The 24,259-nt window shown below is 36.8% G+C and overlaps 1 protein-coding gene across 1 annotated transcript in view; it reads left to right on the forward strand.

Moving 5' to 3' along the window:
• Window positions 1–273: 273 nt before the first annotated feature.
• Window positions 274–24,259, forward strand: part of AGL (amylo-alpha-1, 6-glucosidase, 4-alpha-glucanotransferase) — a 77,571-nt gene continuing 53,585 nt past the window's right edge. The window contains exons 1-7 of the mRNA XM_068540389.1: window positions 274–600; window positions 1,135–1,284; window positions 12,900–13,110; window positions 13,638–13,804; window positions 15,049–15,252; window positions 21,972–22,153; window positions 22,318–22,429. Of these exons, the coding sequence (XP_068396490.1) occupies window positions 1,203–1,284; window positions 12,900–13,110; window positions 13,638–13,804; window positions 15,049–15,252; window positions 21,972–22,153; window positions 22,318–22,429 (958 nt within the window). The 5' untranslated portion in view covers window positions 274–600; window positions 1,135–1,202. The remainder of the gene's footprint in view (window positions 601–1,134; window positions 1,285–12,899; window positions 13,111–13,637; window positions 13,805–15,048; window positions 15,253–21,971; window positions 22,154–22,317; window positions 22,430–24,259) is intronic.

A 24,259-nucleotide genomic window follows, 5' to 3' on the forward strand; every position in this document is an offset into this window, starting at 1 on the left:
TGGCTTGCCTCCCGCCATTCAGCGGGCCCACAAAACGACCCTGTGGTGCAGCTCAACCTAGCTCGCAGCCCCCTACCGTAGCATTTTAACGTTCAACCATGAGCTCGCAGACTGTGAAAGGAGAGGCACGCCCCAGCCGTCTCACCTTCCTCCGGGCGAGAAAAAAGGCAGCCGGCCGCCCGGTCCTCAGCCACCTCCTACACCCGGGCAGCCCGCGACCGGACTCTCGCGAGACTAGCGGTTGGGGCGAGCAGGTGCGGAGATTCCCGGAAGTGGGCGAGGGGACTTGTCAGCTCCCACCTCGGCTGTGTGCCCTCGAGGCCCCGTGGGGATCGAGGGTCTCCTCGGGCACCGGCGCGAGGCGGAGTCACGGAGAAGCTTTCTGCCACTCACACAGCGGCCTCGGCCCTGCCTCGGCTGCCGCCGCCCCTCCCTTTGCCCTTCACGGCGCCCGGCCCTCCTCGTCGGCGGCTTCTTTCTGCGCCTGGGCAGCCTGCCTTTTCCCTTTAACTTTCCTTTGCGTCTCCTCCCCCGACTGTTTTAACACCAGAGTCGCAGGTCCTGCAGTGTCCCAGAAGCCGCACGTATAACTTGCTCGGTGTAAGTGCTAGGAATGCCGCCGGCGTCCCGGGGAAATGCGTTCCTTCTATCTATAGCTCTGTCTGTACGTTCTGTGTCCACGGCAGCTATTCTAGGGACAACAACTGCTTCCCTCTGTTCTCATCTCCCCATTGGTGGCTTCCGACCCGAATTTGGGAACGGGGAGATCTCCCACCTGTTATCTTTGAGCAGGCTAATCTCTTGTAAGCAGAAGGGCCATATGAAGTCTTCGAAGCCGGTTGGCTTGGGACTGGGAATTTTACTCCATCCCCCAACCCACCCAGCTCCAGGCTTTCCAAAACGTATTGATTGTGTAAAAATACTTCATTTTTTTTAACTGTAATTTTTGCTTTGGTCTTGTGCTCGAAGGGAGGAAACAACTATCAATTTGCTTTTTCTGATCTTATTTATAAGATTCATTCTTTCTCTTTGCTCGGGTTAAAACATATTTTGAACATGTAAGTGTGGCTGTCAGCCTTAGAGAATCTAAGATACAGTTATTTTCTTTATCTTAATTCCTTTTTTGTTTCGTAGGGGTACCTCGTTCGATTTTGGAGTTCTTTTCATTCTTCTGAAAGATTTCAAATCCTCTAGAAGCCAAAATGGGACACAGTAAACAGATTAGGATTTTACTTCTGAACGAAATGGAAAAGCTGGAAAGGACCCTCTTCAGACTTGAACAAGGTCAGTAGTAAGTCATTTGATTAGCTCTGTGTCTTTTACATTTTTAATTCATGGTCATATTAAAATTTCTTTTAACTTTTAGACATCATTTCCAAGGACCTTTCTAAACCTGATTTGTTCAAAGACGTTGCTGTGTTCTAAAAAATACCACTAATGAAAGTGGATTTTAGTTGAAAATGTTTTATTTATATCTGTCATGTTAGAATGAGGATAAAATTGTTCACTTTACTTTGCATTCTAACTTCCACTTAAGACAGAAGTTGCATTTATAATCGGAAGATTGACTGTATTATTTCCGTTAGCATTTACTATTAAAACTTGGGAAATGCTTCATAAGTAATTTTACTTTGGGTATATCTGTAGTTTTGCTTTTTTATAGCTCTCGCTCTTTTCCTTTACCAGACATTTGAATTAGTAAAATAGATCACAGCAAAAAGTAAACTATTATTTATGTTTGTCAAAAGCCTCTCAACTATGGAGAAGGTAAAAAAGCTGAAAATATTTTTTTGCTGAAAAAGTGAAATAACTGATCAGGTTGTGTTGAAATATATTTGAGCTGTGATTTAAAAGATCAAATTATATTTCTATAAGACTTATCAAATAGATGCTTTATTTTCTTAGACTTTATATTTTTCAGCATTGAAAAAAAAAACATTTCACACTCATTTATGTTAATGTAACTTGTGAAGTAGTCAATAGAAGTTTAATGTATGAAAAATAAAATACAATCCCCTTTATTATTGTACCAAATGAATGTTGATAGTAGTAAACATTTTGAAGAAATTTTTTTTCCCTGAATTTCTCAAGAGCTAAATTTTTTTTAAAAATTTCATCCATCAAATGTGTTTCCTCCATGCCAAATCTTTACCTTCTTCCAACTTCAGCATTTAAGATCACTGAGTACTTAGTCCATTTTTGGCTTTCCTGACTCTGCAGTTTTCTGGTTTTAATTTTTTTTCCTACACTCTTAAGTATTCCTGTCAACTTGGTGGTGTCTTTTGCTGAGCTCTCTTCTTCCACATTTTAATTGTGTATATCTGCAAGGAATCCTTTCTTTTTCTGTTCTCCTGCCCTCAAAGAAGTATACATTCTCATGGCCTCAGCTGTTGCCTCCATACTGATGACTCCTTTTGGAAGAAAGGCCTTGAGCTTTGCTTGCTTCTTGGAAGCAAGCGAGTGTAATGGCAAGAGTAGGGAACTAGAATTTTCCTGGCTCTGCTGCTAACAAATTGTTTGACTTTGGGCAGGTCACATTAATTCTAAACATTAATTTATTTGTGATATGAAGGTATTAATTTCTGCTTTTCTACTTTCCTGAGTTTTGAGGCTCAAAATGAATAATAAATGGCTTTAAAGCCCTAAATAGATATAAGGCATTGCTAGATCGCTATACCTGTCTATTCTCATCATCGATTCTTGGCTTCATCCTAGTATCATGCTATGGAAGAGCCTTAGGATAGCTCCAGTCAGATTTGCTTAAATTTAACATGTCCAAAACCATCTCCTCACAATTCTCAAATGTTCTTTACTTCTCAGCTTCCCTGTTTGCTTTCCCATTTTCATAGTTTCCAAGGCTAGAAACTTTGTACTATTCTTTGATGATTTTTTCTCTTTAACTGAAGTCTCTTTTTAAGCCCTATAATTTCTTTCCAGATGTCTCCTCTTGCCTGCCTGTCTCTTCCATATGCCTGAATATGGATGCTGAAATAACCTTCTTATTCCATCTCTTCTCTTTTTATTAATTGGTGTTTATAAGGTCAAATTTAAACACCTCTGCCTGGCTTCCAGGACATTCTATAATGTCTATAATCTGCCTTCCTTAGCCAAGATTTTATCTCATTGTTCCTCATTATTAGTGTCCTATATCTTTCCAGTTCCCTTGTTAATTCCCTCCCCAGTGGCTTTTCTCATGCCTGTTCTTACACCTCCACTCCTGTCAGATTCCTCTATATCTATTAAATCCCTTTACTATCATTTTATGTGTTGCCTCCCTCTCAGCCTTCAGCTAAAATTCCACCTACTCCATGCAGCTTTTCCTTAATTTGTTATTATCTCCTTTCCTTGATTTCTGATTACTCAATGGGCATAGAACAGTTAAGTGCTTAAGGATGTAGCAGTGTCTAAAAGCTTATAGTGTCCAACTGGAGTTTAAGATCTGTGACGATAGAAAGTATTACAAACCTAGTGCAGTGTACAACAGCTAATAAATCCTTGCTGGTTGATTACTAAAGTGCCAGTTAAAGCTAGCCAAGCTATTTGAAGAGGGAACTCTGAAGGGTTTATAAAATAAGAATATGGTGACTCTGTAACTCTGGTTAAAGCCAGTAAATTCATCCAAATGGTATAAATGGGAACATGTTGAATTTTTTTTGTGCAGTAATGATGTCATTGTATTATTTTAGAAGATAATTGTACTGTGAAAGATGAAGAGAAGGGACATTGGAGACAAGAAATCATGGAGAAGGCTATTCTAAAAACATGTCTGGTTTAACTACATCAGGGTTGAAAAAAAAGGGACAGAGTATGAGACATTTTAAAATTCATAAGACTTGGTGACCAATTAGGTGTAAAGAAAAGCTCTGGCAATTTTTGGTTCTTTCACCAAGCCCTTCTTCATTTTGCTTTCCTTTTCACTTTTCCCTAAGAAATGATTCCTGTGCATTTTCAAGGCTAATATCTCTATAGACTCTTCTAATTTAACAAGTACAAGACCGCATAATTATCTTTTCTAGCCAAATGATAGCCTGTCCCTGTATTTCCTATCTCATTTAGTGGCAAATAATGAATAAAATCATTATTCCCTAAACCTGGAATTCTTCCATTTTTTATATAGGTTGGCCAAATTACAATTTCTATTTTTTAAAAGAAAATATTTATAAAGATTCCTTGATTAGGAGTCAAGTTTATATAGATTGAGTGGAGGGAATGAGGTAGAAAAACTTAGTTTACAGTAATAGTTTAATCACTCGTCTTGCCAGTTTAATTGCCTGCAAGAGGGAAATGGCTAATCTGAGTAAAGTATTCCTGGTGTATGAGGAATAAGATAATCACACCATGTGCTGCTGTGCTAAGCTAATTTTAGCAAACCGAGCAATTAATTATGGAAGCTGACATACTCTAGGTATTCTGATGTTTCATTTACTGTATATAAAAATTTTAGTGTCAGGGATATGGATTAAAGGTCTACAGAGTGGCTGTATATATATATATATACCCTTGAGGGTATGTACTGACCTGTCTATTGGGATATAGAAAGAATAAGATTTATTTCTCTTTCTTTTCTCTCTTTCTTTCTTTCTGCCTAGGCATCTACCTATCTATTTTTGATTTTTAAAGTCAACTAAGGGGAATTCCCTGGTGGTCCAGTGGTTAGGACTCTGTGTTCTCACTGCCAAGGGTCTGGGTTCGATCCCTGGTCGGGGAGCTAACAGCCCACAAGCTGCGCAACACTACCAAAAAAAAATTTTTTTTTAATTAAAGTAATTAAATTTTGCTAATACATGAATTGATATTGATGCTCTCAGTTTGTACGTCAGATGCGTTAATAACAAAAAAGATATATTCTGAGGAAACAGTGGAGGTTATATGTCTAGAAGAGGTTGACAGTCATACTGCCACTGGTTTGCTTGCATTATGTTGCCATGAATTACACTTTTACCTAAACCAGGTTAAGTAGATATACAAGCTATATTATCTTAAATAGTAGCATCTTTACAATACTTTGTAATGAGAGGTAGTGTAACCGTACATGCCTCTTTTACCTCAAGAGTTTGTCAGACTTAAAGATGAGTTAGAAAGTGTTTGAAGTTTGCTGTTTGAGTTTTATCCTTTTCAGAAATGACACACAGCTTTTTCTATAGTATACTTAGAAAATATTATCAGAAAAAATAAACACAATCTAACTCTGAGGTAAACATGAGTATGAAAGTAAACTGCTTTTGATGGAAATTGATGCTGTAGAGCAGAGTTCAGCACATTTTTTTCCTGTAAAGATTCAGATAGCAAGTATTTTCAGCTTTGCAGGCCATATGCTTTCTGTTGCAGCTACTCAGCTCTGCCATTGTACTATGAAAGCAGCCATAGGCAATACATAAATAAATGGTGTGACTGTTCCAATAAAACTTCATTTACAGAAGGAGGGTATAGTTTGCCAACCCTTGCTACAGGGAGAGCATTTTGAATATGTATTTTTAGTAACACTTTCATCATATGATTTTACCCATATAAATGAATATCTGCTCACTTTTAAAAGTTGATAACAAAGTTTTCTAATCTGTTTGAAATCTACCAAATAAAGAATTTCAGTTGGTTTTCAGATCATCTCTTTAATATATAAAATGGGACATCTTCTCTTTAACTTGTAAAAGCAATTGATGTATGTCAAGGAAAATATTTATATTTACTAGCACATTTCAACAAAAATATTTACATAATTGATGAGTGGAATTGAAAAGTTAAGGTCATGGACTAGTAAACATAGCTACCAAGAACTTTATCCATTGGGATTTGGGTATCTTTGTGTCGTATTTTTTTTCAAATCTGAGGCCATTAAATCAAGTATCAAAATAAATAGGACTTGGGGCTTCCCTGGTGGCGCAGTGGTTGAGAATCTGCCTGCCAATGCAGGGGACACGGGTTCGAGCCCTGGCCTGGGAAGATCCCACATGCCGCGGAGCAACTAGGCCCGTGAGCCACAATTACTGAGCCTGCGCGTCTGAAGCCTATGCTCCGCAACAAGAGAGGCCGCGATAGTGAGAGGCCCGCGCACCGCGATGAAGAGTGGCCCCCACTCGCCACAACTAGAGAAAGCCCTCGCACAGAAACGAAGACCCAACACAGCCATAAATAAGTAAATAAATAAATAAATAAATAAATAAATAAATAAATAAAAGAAAAACTCTTACTTAAAAAAAATAAAAAAATAAAATAAATAGGACTTGGAGTCTTTAAATTACTTTATCAGACAATATTAAACCAAGACTTTTAAAATTAATGAAATTTATTTAATCACATTACTTTCATGACAGATATTACCAATATTAATTTTTAGTGAGAGCCAAAAGATTTGTTCCATTAATTAATAAATAAAATTAATTATTTAAAATATTGTTTATTTTATTTACATCTTATTTTTGTGTTTTATAAATTACATGATCTATTAAATTATCACACACGTATATTATATAAATAAATATTCATATTTGGAGACTACTTGTCATTTTTTTTCTGAAGGTAGACCACTGATCCAAATACTATTTTAGAGGTTTTGGATGAGTTTCAACCTTTGTTCTACAAGTTCTCTGAATCCTTGTGTAATTATATAAACAATATTTGTATAAGCTGAACAAGGGACAGGTTATTTAGCTGTGCTCAGATGGCTAATCTCTGATATTTGTACTGTTCAAAATGACACCATTACTTCTGTAATAAATTTAATCATTCTTGCAAATATAAATATTTATGGTTCTCACAGTCACTTAAGTATTAAAACTTCACATTTTAATTCTTTGGGCAATTACTTCTCAATCTATCTCTTCATATTTATAGCTCTAATATAAAAATGTTTCCCAATTTTATACCTTTTTATACATTATAAAAAGGTATAAAAAGTCTTTTATTTATGCTTTTTGTTTCAAAACAAAATTGGGTTTATACTATCTAAACAATTTTGATACCTGCTTACAGTGTCGTGGTGTGTGAATTCCACCTCCCTGCTTACTGCCACATTTCAGTCATACTTTTTTCCAGAAAGGATTTGAAAGGATCTATATAGATGCATAAAATATAAGAAAACAGTATAAGTAATCATTAAGTTATTAAATATCCCTTGATAATATGATTTATAGTGGCTTTATAATATTCCTGCTTACAGGATACCATAATTTGTACCATAATTTAATCATTCCCAATCATTAGATATTTAGTTTGTTGTGAGTTTATTTAACTATAATAAATGAAACTGTGATGAACATCCTTATATATAATCTATGTTTATATCACCGGTTAATTCCTCAGAAAATAAATGTCTTTATGAAATTATTGAGCCAAAAATCTAAACTTTATTAATATTCTTAGTATGTTTATGCCAAATTGCTTTATAGAAAAATTTGTGCATGTAGCTACTTGGAAAAGAAATTATTAGTTTCACTGTATAGTAAAAGTAAGAAGTAAGAATGAGTCCCTCAATTTTTGCAAAGTTACTTAATAACTACATTTGAATAATTTGTTTCTTGCTTGCTAAATCCATTTACTGTGAATAAATTTATATCCATATTTTGGTCCAATCCAGGAATATGGTTAGCAGAACTTATCACTAAGTTATAATTTTTTCCAGGAATGCCTAGAACTTCCATTCCCTCATATTATACATACTGCAGTATATAAAACAGCATTCATATTTCTCTAGGCAAATACAGAAGTATTTAATTGGATTAGCATAAATTGGAAGAGTCCAGCATTCTCTTAATGTCTTATACTGATATCTTTTCTTCACAAAGAATATCTTACCCAATGTTTATTATTGTGGTGTAGAATTTACCACCTGTCAAACATCACTGTGAGAGATTTACTTCTATCAAAGAGCAGTTTTAGACATGACTGAAATATATCTACATGTTCTCTATTTCAGGATTTGCCTTGAACCAAACTGACATTCTTTATATGTAAATAAAGAGCAGTTCATACTCATATTTCTGATTCATATCACCGCAGCAGGGTTCATTGTAGCTGTCTCCCTTGCTTATTGGTAACATCTTTCTCTGACAGTGAAAAACCTGGCTCTTATCACCTTTGTTTTTGAAAGATATTTTCACCAGGTATAGAATTCTAGGCTGACAGTTTTAATATTTCAGTACTTTTAAAGATGTTGCGCCACAACCTAAGTGTCCATCGACAGACGAATGGATAAAGAAGATGTGGCACATATATACAATGGAGTATTCCTCAGCCATAAAAAGAAATGAAATTGAGTTGTTTGTAGTGAGGTGGATGGACCTAGAGTCTGTCATACAGAGTGAAGTGAGTCAGAAAGAGAAAAACAAATACCATATGCTAACACACATATATGGAATCTAAAAAAAAAAAAAAAAGTGGTCATGAAGAACCTAGGGGCAAGACGGGAATAAAGACGCAGACCTACTAGAGAATGGACTTGTGGATATGGGGAGGGGGAAGGGTAAGCTGGGACGAAGTGAGAGAGTGGCATGGACATATATCCACTACCAAATGTAAAATAGATAGCTAGCGGGAAGCAGCCGCATAGCACAGGGAGATCAGCGCGGTGCTTTGTGACCACCTAGAGGGGTGGGATAAGGAGGGTGGGAGGGAGGGAGATGCAAGAGGGAAGAGATACGGGGATATATGTATATGTATAACCGGTTCACTTTGTTATAAAGCAGAAACTAACACCACTGTAAAGCAATTATATTCCAATAAAGATGTTAAAAAAAACAGATGTTGCTCCACTGTCTTCTTGCTTGCATTGTTTCCCATGAGAAATCTGCTGTCATCCTTATCCTTGTTCCTCTGTACATACTTGTGTCTTTTTTCCCCTGTGGCTGCTTATAAGATATTCTCATTTTCACTGGTTTTGAGCAATTTGATTTTGATGTACTTTGGTGTAATTTTCTTCATATTTCTTGTGTGGGGGATTTGTTGAACTTCTTGGATCTGTAAGTTTGTTGTTTTCGCCAAATTTGAGAATTTTTTACCCATTATTTCTTCAAATTATGTCTCCCTTCTTTCTTCTCTCCTTTGAGGACTCTTTATGTTAAGCCACTTGAATTGTCTGATGCTCTTTCAAATTTTTAGATTCTTTTTTCTCTCTTTGTTTCTTTTTGCATAGTTTCTATTCCTGTGTCTTGAAATTCACTTATCTTTTTTTCTGCCACGTCTCACCATCCATTAAATCCATTCTCTGTGTTTGTCATCTCAGACATTGTAGTTTTAATCTCTAAAAGTTTGATTTGGATCTTTTTCTTTTGTTTTAATATTTTCCATGTCTTGACCTAACTTTTTGAACATATGGAATGCAGTTATGATAACTGAAATCCTTCCTTGTCTACTAGTTGAACATCTGTGTCACTCCTGGGTCCATTTTCATTGATTGATTATTCTCCTTGTTATGGGTTTTGTTTTCCTCCTTCTTCATATGTCTCATAATCTTTGTTTGGATGCTAGACATTATTAATTTTACCTTGTTGGGTGCTGGGTATTTTTGGATTCTTATAAATGTTCTTGGTCTTTGTTCTGGAATGAAGTTACTTGGAAATATTATAGTCTTTTGAGTTTTACTTTTATGATTTGTTAAGCCAATCTAGAACTATGCCCTTTCTAAGCCTCATTATTCCCCACTACTGAAGCAAGATCCTTCTGAACTTTCTACCCAGTGCCTCATGAATTATAAGTTCTCCCAGTCTAGCTGGTGAGAACAAGCACTGTTCCTGGTCTCAGGTATTTTTCTCAGAGACATGCACTGATCAGTACTCTTCTGAATACTCAAGGGAGACCTTTTGCAGATCTCTGGAGTTCTCTGTGCAGCTTTCTCCTCTTCATCCACAACCCTCATCTGAAAACTCTAGCTGCCTTCGTCTCCACAGATTCTTAGTTCCGTCTCCTCAACACAGGAAGTCAGTTGAGGTCTGCCTGGGTTCCTTCTCCCTGTGCCCCAACCTGGAAGCTCTTTCAAGGTAGTAAGTAGGCAGGGACAATTGTAGGGCTCATCTTGTTTACTTTTTGTCTCTCAGGGATCACTGACTTTTGTTGCCTGATGTCAGGGTCTTGAAAAATCATCATTTCATATATTTTGTCTGGTTTTTTTGTTGTTGGTGGTGGTTTCTTTCTTTTAAGTTTCAGGGAGGGGGGGTAAATCCAATCCCTGTTATTCCGTCTTTGCCAGAAGCAGAAGTCTCAGTCCTTTAGGTCTCTGTTTCCTCTGTGTGGAATGCCCTATTCCAGATATCTGTGTGGTCAACTCCCTCACCTCCTCTTTCTGTTTAGCAGTTTTTTCTTGGGTGCTGGACATTGTGAATGTTCTGTTTTTAATCTCTGGATTTTGTTGTCTTGCTTTAAAGGAGTGATAAATTTTATTTTAGAAGTCATTTACATTATCTGTGGATCAGCTTAATCCTTTTGAGGCTTGTTTTTAAGCTTTGATAGGATAGGTTTATAGTAATTTTTACTCTAGGGCTACTTTAACCCTATTACTTAAGACATGACTCTCTTGAATACAACAGGTGTTCAACAAGGTCTCTTAACTCTGGCTGCTTAAAAAGTGTAATGTATCCCAGGCCTGAGTGAGCTCTGAGAATTGTTCAATTTACAGCTCCCACTGGTTATTCTTTTCCCAGCCTTATGTAGTCAAACCCTACTCGTGTACAGTTTAGTATTCAGGCAGATTCAAGATGACTCTAGGTAAATTCCTGGAGCTCTGTCTCTGCATAGCTCCCTTCTTGTCATACTCTGCCCTGAAAATTGCAGTCTCTTCACCCTCTGAAACTCTAATCTCTGTCTCCTCAACTCAGTGAGATTACTATTCCTGCTCCCAGTGTCACAGTCCAAAAAGGTCCCCTAGTCTGATAACTAGAAGGTTCATAGAAATCATCCTTCTCTCAGGCATCACAGTCCTCTCTACCTGTGTTTGAGAACAGTTGTCTCATGTAGTTCTTTTAGTTTTTCATCAGAGGGCAAGTCCAGTACCAGTTACTCCATTATGACCAGAAGCAGACATCTTCAGAAGGATATTTTTAACACACAAGATAGGTCATGTCACTCCTGCTTAAAAATGTTCACTGGCTCATTTCAGTCAGTGAAGAAGCCAAAATACTTACAATGACCTTTAAGACTCTGCATGATCTGGCTCCCCTGTTACCTTTCTTTCCTTGTATCCTACTATTCCTCCCACAGCTTATTCCAATCTAGCCATGCTGACCTTCTTGTTATTTCTGGAACCACCAGGCATGCTTCCATCCTAGGTCCTTTGTGCTCTCTGTTTCCGGTACTTGGTCAGCACTTTCTCTCCATGGCCATGGTGAGCCATGAGGCTAACTCTCACTTCTCTCACGCCCTTCAACTTCTCAATAACCATCCTATTTAAAGTTGCTACCGTCTCCTCACCATCACTCCTTTCCCTCCTTTTTCTTACACTGCTCTGATTTTTGTCCCTTAGCATTTATCCCTTTCTGACATACTACTTTTTCTTATTTATTTGTCACGTCCATTGTTTAATGGCTGCCTTCCCCCATTAGAACTCAAGCTTCACAAGGGCAGGGGTCATTGTCTTTTTTGTTCCTTATTACATCATATGCGCTCAGTACATCATTTTTTATTACTTTGTTGGATGTTTAATAAATTAAGTATCAAAAGTATAAATATTACTATACTTCTTTCTTCTCAAAAAGTTCCTTACGCTTAAAGATTTTAACCAGCAGAACTAAATTTCCCTGCCTTCATCAGTTATTATTGCCCATCATTAATTAAAATGTTACACCCATGTTTAAAATATATATGCCTGAATTTCTAATAGACTTTACTATAGTCAGAATTTGTACATCCTAACAATTATAATCAAGGTTTAAAGTCGGCCTTGAACCAATAAAAATTTTTCTTTCATAGTAAAGTTATACCTGTAATGTGTTAACTTTTTTTCCTCTTAGGGCAAAATACTTGTAATACAGTACAGAAATCTCAGATATATTTTAAAGGAAATAGCCTAACTAAGGCAAAAGTGAGAATGTTTTGGCTTTCAGAATTCCAAGAAAGGCTTAAGTAACTAAACCATGAAGAGTAGGTTTAGAAGCAGTAGCATGCTGGAGTTGCTGGCGTTGTCTCACAAGAGCTGATCATGCATATCTCTTCCCAGTTCCACGTTCAGTGATGCCATCTTGGTAGCTTGAGATGGACCGTGGTGAGACTTGTTTCCTCCAGAAGTCAGCAAACACCGCAAATCAGGGTTCCTCACCACTCCTACCCCCGTCCCACTCAGCTCCACACAGCCACTTGTTAACCCTCTATTACCACATCTCTGGAGTTGAGCAGACATCAGGGACAACTGGTATCAGGGGCTCAAATGCCTCTAGAACTCCTGCTAGAAATCTGAATTCTGCCTCTCTAGAGGTTGACTTCTGTCAGGGAAGACTGGCTTGCTCTATCTGGTAAGATAGTGTCCCATGATACCTCCCAACTTTTACGTACCATCACAGACTCTGATACCACAGAGAAACTCACTTTCTCTGCTGCAGTTTGAAAAATACCAGCGAAGGGCTCTAGTTAGATGCCCACCTCTGAGCAGTTCAGGAAGTGGAAGGGAGGTAATCTTGGGGAATGGGATCATGTAAGAACTTGCATATCCCAAAGTAGCCATGCCACTAGGAATCAGTTTCCAGGAGAAGAAGAGAGGGACAGTACAGAGCAGACAGTTCTATGGTGTATACTGTATGTTAAAATACAAAATTAAGCTAAACTGAGATGCAAAGTGGTTCCAGAACAGCATTAAATATTTGGAGTTCTTTTAAACATAGTTGAGAAATCATTGTTGTATAATACTTTAAATAAAACATCTTTTTAATGTGGTAACTTAAGTCCTGCAATGAGTTTATTAAAATGTGCTTTTTGTTTAGGGTTTGAACTACAGTTCCGACTAGGCCCAACTTTACAGGGAAAAGAAGTTACTGTGTATACAAATTACCCATTTCCTGGAGAAGCATTTAATCGAGAAAAATTCCGTTCCCTGGAATGGGAAAATCCAACAGAAAGAGAAGATGATTCTGATAAATACTGTAAACTTAATCTTCAACAAGCTGGATCATTTCAGTATTACTTCCTTCAAGGGTAAGTCAGGTGTTCTGTATGTGAAAAAACTATAACTTGAAGTTATCTAACTTGTAAAAAGTTACCATATGAACCATGGCAGTGCAATTTTTACAGGGCTTTCCTGAGATGCAAATAGAATATGATCCTTCAGTTTCTAGGAAGTAATTGTAAGCCTCATTACGTATTCAAACTATTACTATTATAAAGTAATGGCATAAATACTGTAGTCTTTTCATGCAACCTGATTATAGGATGCTATTTACTTAAGTGCCCTTGTTATTACTGATCTTAGTACACTTATTTTTCCTTAAAGCAATATTATTAGATATATATGTATATATTGTATTATGTCATTATGTAAAGATTGGAAAAGGGTAAAACATGGCTTTTCTGTTGTTTTATTGCAACTTTTTAAATGATTTTATGTGCTTAGAAATATATTTTTATATGGGACAATTTACTTTCCAATTAGAGAGTCAGACTATTAGATGAGAATTATTTTTCCTATCATTAATTGAGAAGTTTTTGTTTTGTTTTTTCCTTAGAAATGAGAAAAGTGGTGGAGGTTACATAGTTGTGGACCCTATTTTACGTGTTGGTGCTGATAATCATGTGTTACCCTTGGACTGTGTTACTCTCCAGACATTTTTAGCCAAGTGTATGGGACCCTTTGATGAATGGGAAAGCAGACTTAGGGTTGCAAAAGAATCAGGTAATGTCAGCTTTCTTTCTTTTCTTCTTCTTTAAAATAAATGTAATTATCTTCTGTGATACAGATTTCAAAGGCTTTAATTCTTTTAATTTCATTCCTTAGTACATTTAGTAACATAAATAGAACTGTATGAAATTGTTGCTACTTGACCATTTTTGGTCTACAAAAATGGCAAATTTTATGGTTCAACTGCATAAATTAAGGAACTCTATGATAAAATAAGATTATTATTGTTTCTAAGACTTTACTTTGACATATAAAAATTAGTAAGCTACCAGAATGTGTTGGAAAATATATTATCATTCACTTCCCTGGTGGCGCAGTGGTTAAGAATCCGCCTGCCAATGCAGGGGACACAGGTTTGAGCCCTGGTCCGGGAAGATGCCACATGCTGTGCAACAGCTAAGCCCGTGCGCCACAACTACTGAGCCTGCGCCCTAGAGCCCGTGAGCCACAACTACTGAGCCCGCATGCCACAACTACTGAAGCCTGTGCTCCTAGAGTCTGTGCTCCTCAACAAGAGAAGCCACCTCAATGAGAAGCCCTCGCACTGCAATGAAGAGTAGCCCCTGCTCGCCGCAACTAGGGAAAGCCCTTGCACAGCAATGAAGATCCAATGCAGCCAAAAATAAATAAATAAATAAAATATATTATCATTATATATAATTTTAATTCAGCAAGCCTTGATTAATGGTCTTCCATGTGCAAGTCATGTGCTGCCATACATACCAAGAGTAAAATGAAACTTAAGGTGTATTTTACTCTTAAGTAAAGGGTAATGTTAATTTTCTACTTTCGACTTGAACATAGAGTGAAGAAAGAAATGAGAAGTTCACTGACATAACTAAAACGGAATACAAGTACTATGGAACATTAAAACTAGGAGAAAGATGTACTGATAAACTTGCATAGGATATATTTTCTACATATAAATATATCAATTCAAGAAATATAAATTGAACCCTTAATGGTAACTAGGCATTGTGTGTGATTTTTTTCAAATACATCATCTCATTATCCCTATCTTGCGTATGAGGACACTGATAATCCTGAAAGATTTAAGTAGACTTGCTTGAAGTCACTTGTGGTACAACTAGGATTTAAACCCAAGTCTTTAACCCCTTCTCTGGTAGCATGGTTGCCTTGCCATTTAGAATTACTTATGGAAGTTTAACCTTACATTTTGCTTAGTTTTAGGTATGTTTTTTCTTATAGTGGTCTTTGTTTATTTTCTTGTGTTGCAGGCTACAACATGATTCATTTTACCCCACTGCAGACTCTTGGACTATCTAGGTCATCCTATTCCCTTGCTGATCAGTTAGAATTAAATCCTGATTTTTCAAGACCTAATAAAAAGTACACCTGGACTGATGTTGGACAGCTAGTGGAAAAATTGAAAAAGGAATGGAATATTCTTTGTATTACTGATGTTGTCTACAATCATACTGGTATGAGCTTCATTAACTACTTCTATTAATGTTAATGAGAATATTATATTCTAATTATTTCATTCCTTGCTGTTTTATATAACATAAATTTTGAAAACACAACTGATGATTAGGTGTCCTTCAATTTTAAAATCACTTTATACAGTACCACTTTTTTTCTTTCAAAGAAAACAGTGTTAGTTGAAGATATAATCAATTAGTAAGTATTTTACATGTGATGATTATAAAAACAGGAGTGTGATCATAGAAAGGACCACATATTTCAATTTACAGTATTAATACTTTACAGACCAACTAATGAATCCTATATAGCCATAGCTCTGGTACTATAGCATATATTTGAAAAAACTGAATGGTGTTATTTGAAGAGAAAATTATTGGTAAATTCTTAGAACTTAAATTTGAAAATTTTATCTTCTACATGTTAAAAGATATTATTAAAGTTAACCTGTTTTGGCTCCCAGGATTTCTTACCAGTATACAATTCTATAAAAATGTATCAGAGGTTTCCAGATGCTGATCCTCAGGAAATGACTGCTTCCATCAGCTATCAGAGTTACTGGGCCTGGAGAAGCCTCTGGCCCTGATCAGCTTTCAGTTTAACCCAGCGTACCTTGCAGATGCTCTTTTCTGTTTGCCATGATGTAGAAAAGTCAGGAAACCACTGATTTACATATGTAAACAACAGGAATTCCAAGTGGTACAAAACATTTAACAACAACAACAACAATCTCTGGTGTGTGTGTCATAAAATTGTTTTCCAAGTAACCATAGGAACTATGAAGATGTTCAAAAGCTCAAAGATTTGGTTCATCAATATAGATAATAATCTCTAATGATAATAATAAACAATCAAAGTTAGGCAAAGAAATAGGAACATTCTAAAATTTGTTGTTTCTGCATGCGCCTGGAAACTAAGCATCAGTGTCCACAGTGAAAACTGCCTAATGTCTAAGAATTCAGTATTCTTCGCTTGAAAATTTGACGTTATTGATAACTACTTTGACATCTTTAATACTATTCACATCAAATTTATCAAACCACATAATGGCAGCGTACGAATTATGATATGGCTTAGGCAGCTGTAACAAAAAGACAGAAAAATATAGTGACTTAAGATTTAAATTATACTTATTTCTTATAAAAGATTAAGTAGGCATTCCAAGACTGGTGTGGTAGCCAACCCATGATAGGGAACTGAGTTCTTTCTCTCATGCTGCTCTGCTGTCTCCAGTACTTTGCTTCCATCTCTCAATCAAATATGGCCCCTCCATTTCCTTATATCACCTCTACCCAGTGGCAATGAGGAAAGGGAAGTAATGTCTTTTAAGGGCATGATCTGGTGTATATATCCCTTCTGCTCACATTGCACCAGATAGGATTTTGTCTCTTGTCACACCTAGCTATAAAGGAGCTTGCAGTGTAGTATTTTGTTTGTCAGCCATGTCTATCACTGAACCTTGAGAGTTCTGTTACTAAAGGAACAAAGGGAGTATAAGGTTTGGAGTACGGTCACAGACTCTGTCAGAGACTGTATTTTCTAAAGCATTTGAGAGATTCTATGTAATATAAAAGAAGTGAACGTTGCTTCCACCTTGCATGGAAAGTGTTGCGTATCATAATGTCCTTTCTATGAAATAGGTTTTCATTAAAAAGTTACTATCCAGGGAAAGTCAACTTCCAGAATGGCACTGTTAAGGGCTTCACAGACCCTCTACCCTGCAAAACAGCTATAACTGATGAGTATTATTTTTAAAAAACTAAAGTCTCCGAAAATTGTCCTAAGGGCATTCAGCATATGGAGAGACGTTTGTTCAAGAATATCTACTAAACCTCAGAAAGAATAGTGAGAGTCTGTGACATCTGAACCACAACCTGCCCCTCCCTCCCTACCCTTCCCCAGTCAGAGTGGTGATAGGTCTGTTCCTAGCAGGTTCTGCCAAGGACACCAGGCTCCCTTTCTCCCTGGCTCCCAGTCTAGGACTGTGGTTGAAAGGGGCAGGCTTCCAACGTTTCTCATTCCCCCCTTTAAGCACTATGTTAGGGAAACTATTCTAGGCAAGAGCAGATGAGAGGCCTGGGGCTCCCTTCCTCCACCCAGCCCCCACTCAGAGAGAGAAAGTTCTACTTCATGCATGGCAGGTCAAGAATACTGGACCCTTGCCCCAGCTTGCTTGTGGGGTCGAGATTCCACACCTGGAGAGGAAAGCCAAGAAAACCAGAGGCTCCTATCCCTGCCACCACTGGTGGAGCAGTGACACAGGTGTTCTGCCCAGGGGAAGAGATGTGCAGTAAGAACAGAGTAAGAATGGAACTGACTTCATTTGGTACATAGCATGGGAAAGTTCAAGCCTATGAGCACTGTTGAAAACAATGGAGACTTTGGTGGTAAACAATCCAAAGGAGGCTGGTATCTTCATGAGAGCAACATGCTAAACCATAGGCCAGCTACTGGTCTAACAGAGAGAACCAGGGAAAGAGACAGCTAACAAGAGCCTTCTTGGGGTCAGAACAAGCCTCAAAGACAGGCCTCAAAGACTACCCATGCCAAGGGACCCAAATTTAATTGGATCATATTGTGGTGCAATTTATGCTCCAGAATATTATCAAAAATAATAGCACAGTCAGCCTGAGTAACAGCTCAGGAGAGAAATAGCTGAGTGTGATACCAACAGAAGCAGACAGCTGAACAGATTTCAGGGAAAAAGTCACTTAAGAGAGCCCTGCTAAAAACCACCGTCACCCCAGGCTGACTACCCATGGCCAAGGCTGCACCCTCTGAGTCGCAACATCAGAGTCTGCACACTGTGGGGGAAATAGACTTCCCTAAAATAGTCCAGACAAGTCACAAGCCATCAACCAAAAAGACTTGGAGGGGATGGGATCAGTATCCAGATTTGCTACAATAATTATCTAAATCACCAATACTCAACAAAAAATTGAGACATGTAAAGAAACAACAAAGTGTGGCCCTTACGCAAGAAAAAAACAGGCAACAGGAATCACCTTTGAGAAGTCCTAGATGTCATATTTGAAATAGACTTTAAAGCAAGTATTATAAATGTATTTAAAGAATTAAAGGAAACCAAATTAAAGCAGTAAAAGAAAATACTATGATGATAGCCCATCAAAGAGGGAATATCATAAATAGATAGAAATTTTTTAAAAGAGCCAAATGAGAATTCTGGAGTTGAAAAGTAAATAACCAAAATGAGAAATTTCATTAGAGCTGTTCAGCAGTATGTTTGAGTTGAAAGAAGAAAGGGTTAGTGAGCAGTGACTATGCAATCTAAAGAACAGAGAGAAAAAAGATAAAAATGAACAGATTTTCAGTGAAATGTGGGACATGGAAACACCAGAGGAGAGGAAAGAATAGAAAAAAATACTTGAAGAAATAATGGCTGAAAACCTCCCAACCTCCAACATTAATTTACACATCCTAAAACTCAGGGACCTCCAGATAGCATAAACAAAAGAGAGCTACACTCATACACATCATAGTAAAAATTTTGAAAGCCAAAGATTTAGGGAATCTTGAAAGTAATGTCTTGAAAGGCAGAGATTATCAGAGTCAATTAAAAAATAAATAAATAAAACAAGATCCAAATATATGCTGTCTACATGCCACACACTTTAAATTCAAAGATACAGGTAGGTTGACAGTAAAAGGATGGAAAAAGATAAACCTGAACTGGTTAGTTTAGGAGTTCCCTCTCTGACTGCTGCTGAGATGGCTCAGCCTTGGGCATACACAAGGTCTTCCAGACTGCCAGATTTATTTTTAAGGCTGGCTTCCTAGAAGTCACCTTGGGTCAGAGTGTACTTCGTTGTTCACTCGGTGTGCCTGCCTCTCCCAGAAAGAAACTAACCCCAGACTGGGAGGTAAAGGGAGAGGGCATCTCCCATCTTGGCCACACCTGCCTGGAGTAGAGCACTGGGGTAGAGCTTCCATAATACGTGGTTGGTCGGGTGGGATAAGGGAGCAGGTTGTGGTTCAAGTGCCACAGACTCTTGCTATTCTTACTAAGAATTAGTAGATTTTCTTGAATAAATGTTTCTCCATGTGCCAGATGCCCTTAGGACAATTTCCAGAGTCTTTCTTTACTGTGCTACTCTGGAAGTCCAGCTTTCATTTTTAATTTTGATATGTATTAAGACATAGTTTGGAGTTTAACTCCTCTTTCATATAGAATTAGAAAAAAATACTTTTATTACCTAATGTTTAGAATTCTTTCATTTTACACTTGATTTTGTTTCATAAAATTGAGATAAGAAACAAAGTTTCAGGATTTTACCATGTAAAAAGTTGGGGTTGCCTTCGTATTTACTCTTAATAAACGAAAATCCAAATTGTTTATATGGATGACATTGACATATATATCATGACATTTTTCTCTTATATAATCTTGAATTTCAGTGACTATGATGATAAATCTTGGGAAAACTATCTTGATTCAAATTTGGAGAATTATCAATTTAACTTTTATTACAACATCTCTGCTTCTTATGTATTCTGTCTATTAAATAAATACTAAGTAAATCAATGACTTACTAAATGATTTATCATATAAGTGAAACTAAAAATAATAATGATTTTAAAACTCTGTAAGGATTGTAATGGTTCTCAGCTGAGTGAACAAGGCATGACCACATTCATCTCAGCCATAGAGCAAAATGGTTAGACTGCAGATTCTGAAGAGACTTGCCCAGTTCTTTTCCTGGCTGTGTGACTTTTGCTGAGGTACTTATCTCAGTCCCTCATCTGTCAAAGGAACATAATAGTATGTCCTATATCATTTGGAAGGGCATGAGGGTTAATAAATTAATGCACTTAACAGTTCCTGGCATATGGTAGGTATTGAATAATTGTTACTACTTTCATGTACATTAACCACTCCTGAGCATGAATTTACAGGGCATTAGTCCATTTTAAAGATAAGCAAAATGTGTCTAGCTTTTATTTGTTTATTAATAAATTAAAACAAATTATCTCCAATGTTGTAAACACTTGAAAGACCTTGCAAAACTCCTGATTCTGATTCTGAATTTACTGATACAAATGGGTAATAAGATACAAGCTACACCCTTGTTCTTTGAGTATATTTCTTTTAGCAGTTTCTCAGCCTCACTTTTATCGGTTTTATCGAAACAATATATCTTATTAACCTTTCAAGATTAGCTGTACAAAGAGGTTGCCTATGAGAGAACTGAGTTTTCTTCCATCAGGATTGTCTAAGCAAAATTAAAAACAAAAACAAACAAACAAAAAAACCCTTTCTAGAATGAAGGCTCCATGAGCTCCTGAACCTTGCTCCCTTATTTGCTACAGAATATCTAACTCTCAGAACAGTGCCTGGGATATATGACGCTTTCAGTGTAGATATATGTGGACCTATGAATGGATTTTGAGTTAACATGCTGTCCCCAGGCAGTGCTATCATCACATGCTTGGGTAGATGTGCCTGGGCCTCAGCTGGAGTCTGGGCCAGTTTGAGAGATGTACTAAGAAGAGTGGGTGTGATGAGGAAGGGCATGTTCAGGGAAAGAGAAGGACTAAAATGTAGCAAACCTCCCTCCAGGATTTAGGGGAGATGAGAAGGAAAAGAGAGGGCACAAAAGAGAGAAGCAAAAATTTAAAGCAACCAAGATAACGACACCTTTTGTAAATCAAGGAAGAGGTCTTTTGTAAATCAAGGAAGGACTAATCAGTAATGACAAATGTTGTAGAGATTGAACGTGATGAAAATGAGAAAGTAACACTAAATTTCATGATTAGGAGGCTGGAGTAATCTTGGTGGAGCACTGGCTGTAGAAGCAGATTGTAGCGGGGGAAGGAATGAGAGTGTGGGGAGAAAGTGGAAGCAGTAGATACAGGTTGGATTTTCAAGACATTTGGTCTCAATACTAATAGACCCTGCAGAACTTAGAGAAATAACTGCGTTTAAATAAGGTGTGTGTTTGTATTCTTAACTTTGGGGAGATACAAGCATATTTAAAGATCTAGAGGAAGGAATCTCACCTCCCTCCCCCCCTCAAAAGAAAAAAAGCCCCACAGGAATACATGATATGTAGGAAAAAAAGATATAAATGACGTTTTGCGTTCTAAGGATAGGTAAGAGACAGAACCTAGAGCTTAGGTGGGGCCGAAGGAGGGCCCTGTCACTCAGGAGACGAGAAGTAAAAAGGAGAAGCTCCTGGGGAAAGTAAATGTTGGGGGGCTCTTCTGCCCTAGAACCTAACAGCCGGACACTGAAAAGCCTAAACCAGAGTTGAAGATACAGGTAACTTTCTGCTTTAATGAGGCCAGAGGACTTGAAGCAGGGCAAAAGCCCAGTCTGCCTTAAAGGAAAAGATGTCCTTTAGGCTTAGAAGGAGCATTCCAAAATATAGTTCACCCAAGGACCATCAAAAGAGGCCAAGGACAAGACCCTTCTTAACTCCCACTGCAATAGTAAACAATTTATACAATGGCATTAATAAATGTGTTGATCCTATTTACTATCAATTAAAAACTCTTACAACAGAAAAGAAAAATGTATGGTGAAATAGATGATAGGATACCACAACCAAAAAGTTGTTTTCATACTACAATATCATTATAAAATACTGATATCTAATATATAAGAAAATGAGTGATAGATGTTGATATTTTATTTTACCTTTAAACTTAACTTCAGTTTAATTACATGATATTCCTTTATGTTTCCTTTTTCTTTAAGCTGCTAAAAGTAGTTGGCTCCAGGAACATCCAGAAAGTGCATATAACCTTGTGAATTCCCCACACTTAAAACCTGCCTGGGTCTTAGACAGAGCACTTTGGCATTTATCCTGTGACGTTGCAGAAGGGAAATACAAAGAAAGAGGAGTAGCTGCTTTGATTGAAAATGATCATCAAATGAATGTCAGTATGTATAGAGGAATACCACACTAAAACAATAGCAGAATTTCTAAAATGTAAAGTAAATGTGTGGTTGAAAATCATTTAGAACCTGTCTTTTAATATGCTAAATAATGTTTAGTAAAAAGATTTTAAATGTGTATATTTTAACTATTGATATTTTTCAGCGCATTCGAAAAATAATTTGGGAGGATATTTTCCCAAAGATCCATCTCTGGGAATTTTTCCAAGTAGATGTTGACAAAGCAGTTGAACAATTTAGAGGACTTCTTACACAAGGTACAGGATATACACTAGAATGTTTCTATCGATTTTAAGAAATTTAGTATTACTCTTGAAGCGATAACTCTTCTCTTGGTTAACACATTATTAAATCTGTTATTATTATATGATATTTGTATTGTTTTTGATGCTCTAAAACTATGATTCTGGAAGCTATCTTAGAGTTAGCAGAGATATCTAAAGGGCGTGTCATAATACATAATTATTTCCCTCGGGGACTGTTTCTTACATTGATTCCTTAGCACAATGCTCAGAATACCGTAGAGCTCAATATGTATTTGTTAAATGCATGAATGGCAGGTAAGTAGAGCAGAGTATTTCAGCTGCCAAAGACTCAAAACAGGCTTTGAAACTGAGAGATGGTAAGTCTTCTATTGGCTAATGTAGGAATCTTAACTGAGGTAGAGGGGCTTCTAGCTGATGGTGCCTACCATTAAGGCTACCTAACCACTAGTGAGACTGACTCAGGTACTAGCCAGTAGCAAAGATAAAGAAACTGATCTTCAGTTTAGGACATAATTAACCTTAAGAAGTTAATCATTGTGTCCCTGACAAAGTAAGATAGAAAAAAACATGCTGAAAGAGAAATTAGGGGTTTTAGGAGGCAAATAAGAAAAATTATAAAGAATGTATCTACAATTAGTATAGGACAACCTAACAGCAAGGATCTTTGATGGCTAGAAATCCTCTTCCTCATCCAGAAACTAGAGCTTGCGTAGGGCCCAGAAATACTGCCTTCAAAGTAGAAGTCAGTATGACCTGAGGCCCAGGAAGCTTAGGGTCAGATTCACTCTCTCAACTTTCACAATTGTGTAACATCTTAATATATGAGTTTTTTATATTAACTTTCCTTCATGTTTTATTTTACTGAAGAGCCTCCATCTTCCCTCTGATGTTTATAAGCTGTATTATTTATTTGCAGTAATGTGCAAAAATATAATAAATGGAATGTGTGACTTCCTCTCCCCTGAAACCTACTTATTAGAAGGAACTATCAATTAATAATTTCTTGTGTTTCTTTTCAGACTCTTTTTGAAAGAAATTCCAATTTTATCTAATTAGATATATATAAATTATATTCATAAGTTTTATATTTATATCTATTTTATACACACACAAATAAAACTATAGCATACGGACTGTTTAACAACTTGTTATTTTAGTTGACAGCATGATCTTATTACAGCTAATTATTTCTTTTAACCTCTAGATAGCAATACACTGTTTTAGAGTACTTGAATTTCTTTAGCCTTTTAGATAGATTATTTGCAGTTCATTTCTCATTCATTCAATACGTATTTACTGAATCAACTGTTATGTGAAGGGCACTCTTCCAGACGTGGGGATTCAATGGTGAACATAGTAGCAAGCCCTTGCCCTAGGGGAATTTATATTCTTATAAGCAGTACTGTAGAAAATATATCCTTGTACATGTTATCTTTACTTGCTATGTGAGTAAATCTGTAGGACAAATTGTTAGACATAGAATTCATGGGTCAAAGGGTATACAGATTTCATGATAAATTTATGATAGATATTGTCAAATTGCTTTTCAACACAAGTTGTACCAGTTTACCTTATCACTAATTATACCATCACCAACGTTAGATACCATTAATCTTTATAATCTTTGTCAATAAGGGAAAATATTCATTATTTTAATTTACATTTCTTTGCTTATTAGTGAAATATCTTTTCACATGTTAATTAGCCATTTATAGTTCTTCCATTAATTCCCTGTTAATGTTCTTTCCCTATTTTTCTACTGGGTTGTTTGTCTTTTTCATATTGACTTATTATTCTTTGTGATTCCTTATTATAGTGGCC

This window comes from Eschrichtius robustus, chromosome 3 (genome assembly GCF_028021215.1).
Source record: "Eschrichtius robustus isolate mEscRob2 chromosome 3, mEscRob2.pri, whole genome shotgun sequence".
Classification (NCBI taxonomy): domain Eukaryota; kingdom Metazoa; phylum Chordata; class Mammalia; order Artiodactyla; family Eschrichtiidae; genus Eschrichtius; species Eschrichtius robustus.